Source organism: Canis lupus, chromosome 18 (assembly GCF_011100685.1).
Source record: "Canis lupus familiaris isolate Mischka breed German Shepherd chromosome 18, alternate assembly UU_Cfam_GSD_1.0, whole genome shotgun sequence".
Lineage (NCBI taxonomy): Eukaryota > Metazoa > Chordata > Mammalia > Carnivora > Canidae > Canis > Canis lupus.
In genome coordinates this window covers 20,455,638-20,467,717 of record NC_049239.1, presented here as the reverse complement: position 1 = coordinate 20,467,717, position 12,080 = coordinate 20,455,638, and the positions used below count along the sequence as shown (strand labels likewise).

The window sequence follows — 12,080 nt, the reverse complement described above, 5'->3', positions numbered from 1 at the left end:
CATCAATGCTGAAATGGAAGATGTTCGTGAACTGGATTGTGAAGCCAAGTTAGGACTTCTTTTGACATAACATTTTCTATACTATACAACTACTACCTCCTTGCCATTCATTAAAGAGGGTTTTAGCTATTTTAATAGGTTTTGTTTTTCCTCTCATTCAAGAGGGTGTGCTATTAAAAGGTATCTTCTCTAAGGAAATGGAGGACATTACTCAAATGCAGGGAATTTCTCTCAACACAAGTGTTAAGCAATGATGTTTTGAAAATATTAAATTTTATCACAAAATATAAAAAGGCAACTATACTTTTTTCTGAAGCAACTATTTAAAATCACTTACTTACATTTTTAAGTTTGGTCACAGCAACTAACATATATTAATCCCTTAATAAATTCCCACAGTTAAATCACCTTTTTTTTTTTTTTGAAGTGCTGAATAGGATTATCTGAAAGTGAACAGGCTTTTGTAGTTTAAAGTATGGTAGTATTTCAAAATAGAAAGTATAAAAATAAGATACCTTCCAACTTCATTTCAGTAAGTGCCAGGTATTAAAATATATTGCATTAGCATTGATCTGTATTCACATAGCATAAATCATCCTGTGATTATATAAAACTAAAGATTTAATTTGCATATTAAATTAGAGAACTCTAGCATTTTAAACAGGAGCATCAAAATGAAAAATTCTTTCTGCCAATGTACAGTATCATCTTCCTGTACCACCTAATTTAATGGAAATTATCTTAGAGTTCTTATCAAACCAGAATTTCAGCAGTCAAACATAAAATAAATTGTTTTTACAGATATTACAGTACTATGTAAATGGAAAATATTAAGTGTGAGCTCTGTTACTGTTATAATTCCTTGGGACAAAGAACTTAAAGATTTACAAGGCTTTATCAAACAATTATAGAAAAGTCATTTCCTTCCTAACTGCTCCAATATTAAATAAGAGAACTGGAAGGATGTAAAACTATGTGGAACTCCAAGAAAAGAAGTCAGTAACTATTACGATGTAGAGCTTTAGATTTTGTAAGTTCAGCAGAACTATTGTCAACAGTGTTTAAGTGGATCTAGGATCTGACATAATTTAGAATTTTCTTTAATTTTAAATTGATCGTGTGCACCGTGTTCCTTTTTATGGGGATATAAGTCAGCTTAGGCTTAGGAGTGAGTCTGATTGTCTACCCAGCTGCTCAATCTCAAGTTAGCTTTATCATTGTCTATTAAATCTGAGAGAGCAGTAACTCATATATAACTATTATTTGTTTCAGGTATGTTCATGGTCAATATTACCCCCAATAAGCCCTATAATATGTCTAATGTATTCTAGTGATATATTGTAATGACTTTATAAACTATGTTATTCAATAATTACAGAATTATCTAGTGGACATTTTATTTATTTACTCATGAGAGACACAGAGAAAGAGGCAGAGACACAGGCAGGGGGAGAAAGAGGCTCCCTGTGGGGAGCCCGATGTGGGACTCGATCCCTGCACTCTGGGATCATGCCCTGGGCTGAAGGCAGACGTTCAACCGCTGAGCCACTCAGGTGTCCCTAATGGGCATTTTAAATGCCAAACAGACACACACACACATTGAGTAGAAAGTATATAATGTTATTAATTATGGGTATTTAGAGACCTAACTTTTTCATGGTTATAAGTCCTTTTGATTCTGTTTTTTAATCACAAGCTATTAAGGGATTTAGAATATCTCTGTGTATCTTTTTTTTTTTTTGTCTATAAACATTAACCCTGATCTATTTTCAGAATTTGGCACAAGGGAAAGACCTGGTTAGACCATTTTGCTATGTCTGTGTAATGATGACACAAATCTATATGACACTTTCATAATGTGGCCATCTTAAGAAGATGTATCAGTTCTGATACAGTCAAATATCTTGGAACAACTCCACTCTGCAGAATAATTTAAAATAAATTCCAACTCAGATTAGATCTTCTTTTTCTGTGGTCAAATATATAGATGTCAGAAACTGTGTTTTTTCCAGGACAAGTCACATACTTATAGGAAGAGCAAAAACATCTAACAAATTAGTTACAGTAGCATTAGTAATGTTTGGCTGTCATAGATTATGTAACAATTGTGTAAGTACCATGAAGGACGGATTACTTCATTATAATCTGTTTTAAAATGAAGTGTGAATAATCTGGTATTGGTTAAATATTTAGCCAACTGTTTGACATAAAGCCATAAAACTCAACAGTTTTCCCAACTGTTTAAAATAGACTACACAACTCAACTGATTAATATAAAGCCATAAAACTCTGATCACTTGCCCTATATTAGTGCCATGAGCAATTTAATAAATAACCAATGTTCAGCTATCACTTAAAAGCCTTGCCTGTGGACTTTTAGTTGTATCGTACAACTCAGGCATTTAAAAACTTTCTTTTTTAATTTAAGAATTCTAACTGAAATATCAGACTTAATAAGGAAATATATATTACCAAAGAAATAAATAAGTAAAACAAAATCCCTTCACCCAAACGGAGAACTGTGCATTCCATTCAATATCGTTAACGCTCAGGGAATCAGGGTATTCAATCTGCATCACATGGGCATTTACCTCACTAACTGTCCCTGTTGATGTGACCAATCCAAATGTTCAGTCAGCGAGAATGCATGTTTTCCTCAGATTTCTACTTTTGTTTTTCACAAAATGGTCATGATGGAATATACATATATTCATATTCAAGTATATTCTTATATATTTATATATTCATACATATTCTTACATTTATTTTTTATAAGAGAATACTTATTCAATGAAATGTATAAGTAAAAGCTTCTGCTTTGGGAATCTAAATTGTTTCAATAGGTTTTAATGCTTTACATCTCTAAAATAAGCCCCAAATTACAATTTAGAGGAAGAGCTAAAAGTGGAGCGAGATGTATGAAAGGAAACTACTACAACAGCAGCATAACAACATGCAACTTCTCAGAGCTACCATAATATCCAGTAGACTCAATATGAAAGCAAAACTCCAGCTGTTGGTCTGATTTGCTAATGAACATTTCAGTTCCGTAATGGCAGATGGCATAAGAGCAATGTTCAATGCTCCCTGAACTTTTGTCTCTAAGGTCAACCTGAACGCTTGTGTATACACACATCACTGTTTATCAAGTGAGACATAAAATGAGGTTATTAGCGTGCAATCTAAGACTTTCAAAAGCTGTTTTTATTAATATGACAAAGCCCTCAGAGGATAAATCTTGTCTTCCCTCTCTCAGGAGAAAGGTGATTTATTGAAGGCTGCATGATATGCTAAAACAGGAGGCTAAGGGTCAGGTTACACATTGTACTCTTAATTGTATTTGTTTACCTAGAGGAGAATAGCTACCCTTGTACAAGGATGTTAATGTCAACATTAGGCTGCTGAAGAAGCTGAATGATCAGAGAAAGTCAGAAGAGAGCCAAAGAGATGGCTGGGCTTGCTCTGACTTTCATCTCAAAGATTTTTCAAATATTCCACTTCTTGGGATAGCCATTTGAGATCATTGCAGTGCAGAAATGAAATAAATAGGAAGTACACGAAGTTTCTGTTTTCTCTATTTCCTGGGGAGTTTAAATTCCTCTCAGAGCTCAGAAATTAGCAATACTCATATCTTGATAATTCTTATTACTATTTTCATTGCAAAGGACTCCCTGTGATTTTTTTTCTGATTTAAAAACTATTAACATGAGAGAAATAAGACTATTTTCTTTGAGGTGCCAGGAATCTGAGCAGGTATACTAAGTCACCTTAAGAATATTCTCAGATTTGTAAAGTTTGAATATAATCTAATTGAAAATATAAAATTTACCAAAAAGAAAAAAAAGAAAGAAATCATCAGACAGATGGAGATAGCTTACTTAGTTGGCCATAAAAGCAGAGAAAATAAAGAGGCTCAACAACAAATGCTAGTTATGCTAACCCAAGTCCTACCTAGTGGAGAAAACATAACCAAGGTGTCCTGGAGTTTAGTTCCTACAGCAATATCATTTCTACTGGGAAATTGGATATTGGTCTCAGCACAGGCATTCTATTCATCCAGCAACTTCTGTCCTCATTCCATGATTAATTACTTCTCCATTATGGGATGCCCAGTATGGAAGCAAAGAGAACACCAGAACAAAGAGGAAACAAGAATTGTGGAGATACCTGTTCAAATCTAGTGGGTGGAGATACAAGGGGTGGTTTTAGCTGGAAAAGCTTACCAGGAGTTTAAACCTACTGATGTGTATTCAATCTGCAACACACCAAACTCCACAGGTTAACGTATCTTTGTTCAATTACAGTTACCACCTTTCTTTGCCAACAAATGATCCATCACATATTTGTATATGACCAAATGGAGAATATACACGACACCTAGAATCCTGGTAGTCTAAACTATCACCATTCAAATCATGGAACAAAACACCTGGAAAGGGGGGAGTTTTACATTTTTGCCCAGTTTGACAACGTGTAGGACTAGTATCTGATCTAGGGTAAGAAGGATAGACTCTACAGTGAAGGCGATTCCAACCCACTGGTGACGACTTAAGAATTTTAAAGCTAACTGCGGATGCTAGGTATAACTGGAGCCCTCTGGTCTAAGTAAATAAACATACAATTGATAAGATTCATAAGAAAGCTTCATTATCAAACCCACAGAATCTATCATGGTACCTAACACATCACAGCTTCTACAAATATTACTAGAATTAATGAGCTTTGGGCAAGTTGCTTTAACATCTCATCTGAAAAATAGAAATAATATTGTACCTACCTTATAAGTTTATAGTTTAAAATTTGAGTAAATTGTTGTAGATTGCTTACATGCCTGGCACATAAACATTTATTAGGTGTGTTAAATTAAAATCAAGACATTACAATTGGTGGGAACTTATGGAAGAATTAGACGTCACTGTACTGCATTTAATACTTTCAGTAAAGCTATAAGGAAAGCTATTTTTGAAAGCTTGAAAAAAAGACTAAGGTTATTTTTATAGATCAACAAAATATTTGACTAAAAGTAAAGGTCTGCATATTGCTTATCTTCGCTTCCATAAGAGTTATTGACTGGTCTTAACAATTAAATTTGCTGGTTGGTTTACAAATTATATAACCTTAAAATCAAAATGCTGCCCTTTGCTCCATTTATATCACAAGTCTCAAGATGCAGAGGGTTTGGTATGAGCAGCACCTAACTAGTGTTAAAGACACTGGATTTAAATTTCCAAGGCACCCAACTACTGAACTCTTCAACATTATCTTGAATACTGTGAGCATCTTCTCTTTCAATCTAGTGCTAGAGTCTTTTTGCTTTGGGGTATATAGAGATGTGTGAATTCAGTTCTATTGGTCTGTTCTCTGCCTGGTTCATACCTCAAGTGGGAAGTAGTAGAGAAGTACAATGTAGTCTACTTTTGCTTATCCTCCGCAGCTCAGATGAGTGACATTTATTACCCCAACTACAATTATTACCTTTGAAATCTCTGTATGGCTTGGTTGTTTCCACTAATTAATATCTTGTGGTTAAACTAATATGAAAGCCCCATAATTTCTTTCCCTGCCTCTAGTCTCTTCCTTATTGAATCTATCTTCTGGACTCAGATCAAAGTGACCTAACATAACAAGAAGCAAACAATGCGAATTCCCTGCCCCCAAATCTCCTGTAGTTCCCCCACTGGTTGCAATATAAATGTCATCTTCTCATGTAATACAAAAGACCCAGTTAATCGTTTCAGGGTTAACATGTCAGGTTTACTCCCTCCCACCTGCTTAAATCTTTGCTCTTGCTGTTTCCTCTGCTGCCTCTACCTGGAACATTTTCCCAGACATTTACTTGGCTCTATCCTTCATCTCCTTAAGTGTTTAATTAGCAGTTTCCAATTAGTTTTGTTCAAATTATGACTCACCCCTACCCTCTCTGTATGTATATCCTAAGCCTGTTCACAAACACACACACACACAACAAGCCCCACTGCCACCACCGCTGCCTCCACAGTAGATTAGGAGCTTCTTGAGGTTGAATCTCTAATGCCTGGCATGATCAATAAATATGTATTGAATAAATTAACAATTATCAGGCCATTTATCTCAATGGTTTTGCCTAAGTTTTCATGTTCCCCCAAACATTCCAATGTTCTCTCATTCCTTGGTAACTGGCACATGCACTTGATGTCAAAGTCCCCCCGCATCCCATTACCACGAAATATATTCTTTTGTTTAGCAAATATTTATAGCATGTCTATTGTAGGTCAGACTTAATGCCTGCTACTGGGAATGTAGTTGTCACTTAATATAGCTAAGTCCCTACCCTGGGGCCATTATTCTATTAGGAAGATGACAGATATTAAACATGTAAAAAAGTAAATAAACCAGTACATTAATGATTGTGACAATTGCAATCCTTTATAGGAAAGAAAGTGACGTACAGAAAGTAAATGGGGGCGGAGAGAGACACAACTCACATGGGGGCTCACGAGGGTTTCTTTGTGAAGGAGACACGGACTATAAGACCTGTGAGTTAGGCAGTGTCACGTAATGAAGAAAGGAGTCACGTCACCTGGGAAGGAGACAAATTGTGCACATTCCTGAAGCAGAAAAGTTAGGTTTCTGTGTGATCGGGCTGTAGTAGAGAGGAAAGTGGTATGGACTACGCTGGGAAAAGTAAGCAGGAACCCAAAGAGCCAGAGCCTTAAGCGTCATCAGATGGGTCTGTGTTTGTTCCATGGCTAAGGAGTCACAGAGCTTTTGCAGTGGCGTGTGAGGAACGGCGTGGCTTGTCCGAGACAAGGGGACTTGGAAAGGAGTGCATGGATTGGGAACTGCACTTTGCATATGTGTTCCATGGAGGGTAAGGGAAAGGAAGCTCTTTAGAATGACTCCTAGTTTCTTTACTGAGTTACAAGATCCACAATGGTGACTTTCACCAAACTACTAAGACAGGGGAGAGCTCAACTTTCAAATACCTCCTCTGAGTAAGTTCCATGATGACTCAGGCTTACATAAGTTTTCCTCTGGGCTCACATTTTACCTTGTGTATTAGAATATTTATGATGTAATACTGGGCATGTGGGTAGCTCCGTGGGTTAAGTGATGCTTGATTTCGACTAGGATGGACCTCATGAGATCGAGCACCCTTTGGCCGTGCTCCACAAGGAGTTTGCCTGAGATTCCCTCTCCTTCTGCCCCTCCCTTTGCTTTCTCTCTCTAAAATAAATATAATCTTTAAAAAGAATATTTATTATAAAATCCTATAATAACATATTGGTTTTCTCTCTCCAAGACAGCAGGCTTTCTGAAGATAGTGGCCGTATTTTTTCATCTTTGTGTTGATAGGCCTAACAGTGTCTTGCACAAAAAATGCAGAATGAATGTAGGAAGAACTAAGAGAAGCAAGAATCATACGTAGTATCAGAACTGTGTTAGCTTCCAATCTTTCTGTAGGTTCTCTTCATTTAAAACTATGCATAGGGTTTCTTTTTTTCAATTTCCAATATGGTTAGTTGTGTTCTATTATTTTTAATACAATACACACAATATTGTGTGTACAATATAGTGATGCAAGATTTCCACACTATGCATAAACTTTGACCCAAAATTTCTCAAGTCCAGTGATTTCTTACTAAAACTGTAAACTGCCTGAAATTGCCCAGTCCTTCAAAGTCTGTATGTGATTTTTATCTAATTTGCATGAATTAAAAAAAGAAAGACGAACTTTCTCTTTTTCTGTAGTCCTTGAGCTGCAAATTGACCAAATATGATATTTTATAACCAATAAAAATCAAGATTATCTTGTAAAGATATGAGAGCATTCATTTAGAGCTCTAAATCTTAATATTAATGTAACTTCTGCTGGGTATTTCTAAGACTTGTTATTCTGTTTTTATTTTATTTTTTTTAAAGAATGTTTGATGTAGGAGGACAGAGATCTGAGAGAAAGAAATGGATTCACTGTTTTGAAGGCGTTACATGCATTATATTTTGTGCTGCACTCAGTGCCTATGACATGGTCCTAGTAGAAGACAAAGAAGTGGTAAGTCTAAAAAGGAAAATAAAGCCAGGGTATAGCAAACAAACAAAAAAACCAAGCGTGTGTACGTTCCAACATTACTACCACATTCCCCAACTCAGTGAAGATCTTCCAAACATATGTGTTCCTTCTAGAGCCTCATTTATAATGCCCAGGGTTAATACTTTGCAAATAATAATCCTACACATTTTCATCTTTATACCTAACAGAACAGAATGCATGAAAGCCTTCACCTGTTCAACAGTATCTGCAATCACAAGTACTTTGCAACCACCTCCATTGTCCTGTTTCTCAATAAAAAGGACCTCTTTCAAGAAAAAGTTACCAAAGTGCACCTTAGTATCTGCTTTCCAGAATACACTGGTAAGATACTTTGCTCTTTAATTCCATACTAAATGCTTCTATCGACTTATATTTTCCTATCTTCATCTTGACAGGTAACATTTATGAAGTTGAGGCTTATGATAATTGCTTGAGTCACATGTATGATTCAAATTGGAAGAGATCTTGCAGACAAATAAGAAACCCTGTCTACACTGTCAGCATTAAAGCAAAGCTCTAAGGAATAAACGGGAATTTCAGTAGACCAGTGTTACTACTCTCTGTATGAAACAACACTGAGAACTATATTATCTTAAACACTATAAACAATGCAATATATTCCAAATTGGTATTTTCAAAGATTTGTTTTATTTATGAGAGAGAGACAGAACAAGCAGGAGGGGCAGAGAGAATTCTAAGCTGGCTCCATGCAGAGTGTGGAGCCCAACCTAGGGCCCAATCTCAAGACCCTGAGATCATGACCTGAACTGAAACCAAGAGTCAGGCACCCCTCAAATTGGCATTTTTTAAGTTTCTTTTTTTAAAAAAGATTTTATTTATTTATTCGTGAGAGACACAGAGAGAGAGGCAGAGACCCAGGCAGAGACCCAAGCTGTCTCTCTCTGGGGAGCCTGATATGAGACTCAATCCCAGGACCCCAGGGTCACAACCTGAGCCAAAGGCAGATGCTCAATCACTGAGCCATCCAGGTGCCCCTTTTTATGTATTTCCTAATGAAACTTTATAATGCAGTGGTTTCTCAAAGTCTGAATTAAATTACCTGAGGGACCGCTTGAATGATTTTGAGAATAGTGACATTTTCTTTTACTAGTTTTCATAGATCCTAGAATTTTAGTGCTGATCCTGTTAATGACTATAAATGTCAGGTTCTATAAGTGGGTTTTTTTTCCTTCATAGACACTTTTTTGAGGGGTTATATAGTTACATGCTTTGCTAATGAAATTATGTATAAGGCAGAGCTCCTTATGACTTAAACGCAGATAGGGGCACCTGGGTGGCTCAGTCAATTAATCAGCTGTCTTCAGCTCAGGTCATGATTCCAGGGTCCAGGGATCGAGCCCTGTGACAGGCTCCCTGCTCAGTTGGAAGTCTGTTTCTCCCTCTCCCTCTGTCCCTCCTCCCCCACTCAGTGGTGTGTGCATGTGTACCCTCTCTCCCAAATAAATGGAATCTTAAAACACACACACACACACACACACACAAATAGAAGCTCAATTCACCACTTACATACATGGGTAGCCCAGATGTTACTAGAAGCATGGCATTCTGTCACAGTAATTATTTTTTTTAAAGATCTTATTTATCTATTTGACAAGAAAGAGAAAGTCGTTGGGCACAAGCAGGAGGAACAACAGAGGGAGAGGGAGCCTGACATTCGGCTCCATTCCAGGATCCCAAGGTCATGACCTGAACCGAAGTCAGACAACCAACCAGCTGAGCCACCCAGGAGTCCCCACAGTGGCTATTTATGCTCATCTAAAACTATTACTTATATCTTTCTTCTAGCATTATAAATATCAATTACATGTTGACACATTTATCTTGTGACTAAATATAATCATGATTCCATGTAGAATATTACAAACTAAATATAGACTCAAGACAGCTTTATAGGTTTTCTTCTGACTAATAGGCTACTCCCTCTCTGGTCAGCTTCCCGTTTCCCTTATTACTAAATTTTGCACTGATGTAGTGTATTTGTTACAATCGACTAATAAGTACTGATATGTCATAACCAAAGTCCATAGCTTATTATACTCTGTGTTATACAGTTCTGTGTGCTTTGCCAAATTCATGTCACATACCCACCAGGACAGTAACATACAGAATAATTTCACTGCCATAAAAATCGTCTCTGTGTTTTACCCCTCCCCTCAACTTGTGGCAACCTGTGATCTGTTTGCTCTACCTATAGTTATGCCCTTTCCAGAATGTTACAGAGCTGTAATCATACAACTTATGGCATTTTCTGACAGACTGCTTTCATTTTTTGTCATAAATTGCAATACACATTTAAATTTCCTCCATGTCTTTTCATGAGTTGACAGTCCATTTCCTTTCATTGCTGAAAAATATTTCATTCCATAAACAAATTGCTTTCTTTAATCTTTCACCTATTGAAAGACATCTTAGTTACTTCCAATTTTTGGCAATTATGAATAAAGCTGCTATAAACATCTATGTTCAGGATCCTGTGTGCTTGTATGTTTTTGCGTAAATATCTAGAAGCATAGACCAACCAAGTGCCTTCCCAAGTGGCTGTACCACTTTGTGATCCTGCCAGCAATGAAATCAAGTTCTTGCAGCTCCACATCTTTGCCAGCATTTGGTGTTGTCAGTGTGTTGGATTTTAGCCACATTACATGATTTTAAATGTTGTCCCTCATGGAATTTTTCTCCTACTTACAGTAAAGTGGGGCAATAAAAATCTCATGTCCTTGGAAAATCTCCATGCTGCTGCCCTATCGTATGTTAGGTTCCCACCAAGTATATTCTGTTTTAAAGGCCATCAACAAAGTCACTTTTAGGTGCCTTGTATGTATTTTATTACCACCTTTCCCCAGTTGGTCCACTGTATGTCCTGCTACTAAGCTAACCATTCCCAAGCCCACCCTTCATCCACTCTCCATTTAACTCTACAAAAGCCTCAGTCAAGAACAGCTCTCTCTAGTTTTACATACGTCATTTCAACTCCTTTGTTTGGTTAGCAACATAAACCATAATCTGACCCATACTATCCATTCTCCTTGATTTGCTACAATTCCTCTGCAAAAATCCTCTCCAAACTGCACATTTACCTCTCAACCCTACCCTCTAGTCCACTGACACAGGCCATTCTCACTCCCACTTTTTGGCCTTCACGCATACTATTTCCTTCTCTCTTCTCGCTGCACTTCAAGATCCAGCTGAAATACCACCTTGCCCTGTAGTCTACTCATTTTCAATTTCTCTTCTTCCTTTAGCTCATATTAAAACACTCCTCCATACACATACATATGCAGAGCCTTTGTCATATATATAGACTTCATTGCTCATTTATATATATATGTCAGTATTTTTACTGTATTGTATTTTAGGCAAGTGAAGCCCCTTATCAGTGGGGCAAGTATAGTTCCCAGCACAAATTCAATATTGCATAAACCCTAGATAACTGACCATTGCCATCTTGATTTTTCAATACTGAGTATATCAAACAACAGCACACAAAGTAAAATCCTAACACTTCCTGATACTTCTAATTTTATTCCTTTTAAGATGCGATTTACGTTTCTTTCTTTTTTTAAACAAGGACCAAATACATTTGAAGACGCAGGAAACTACATCAAAAACCAGTTTCTAGACCTGAATTTAAAGAAAGAAGATAAGGAAATTTATTCCCATATGACCTGTGCTACGGATACTCAAAATGTCAAGTTCGTGTTTGATGCAGTTACAGATATAATAATCAAAGAGAATCTAAAAGACTGTGGGCTTTTCTAATCAATCCTTTCTTCTTCCATTCTTGCTCATGTACACTTTTCAAGATACAAAAGGAAAGGTGCTGTGTGACGTGTTTAGTTTTAATAGAGTAGTGTTCTGAAGAAAAAAGTTTTCATACAAAAATTTTAACATATTGTCAACTGTATCTGGATAAGTTTCAATTTCACTGTGACATTGAGGATGGGGGTATCTTTCATGTCCTCAGATCTAAAAATATACATTTTGGTAA

General features: G+C 36.5%; 1 protein-coding gene across 1 annotated transcript in view; it reads left to right on the top strand.

Annotated features, from left to right (window-relative positions):
• GNAT3 (G protein subunit alpha transducin 3) overlaps positions 1-11,851 on the top strand; it is a 54,566-nt gene extending 42,715 nt beyond the window's left edge. The window contains exons 6-8 of the mRNA XM_038562445.1: positions 7,903-8,032; positions 8,239-8,392; positions 11,661-11,851. Of these exons, the coding sequence (XP_038418373.1) occupies positions 7,903-8,032; positions 8,239-8,392; positions 11,661-11,851 (475 nt within the window). The remainder of the gene's footprint in view (positions 1-7,902; positions 8,033-8,238; positions 8,393-11,660) is intronic.
• Positions 11,852-12,080: the final 229 nt, after the last annotated feature.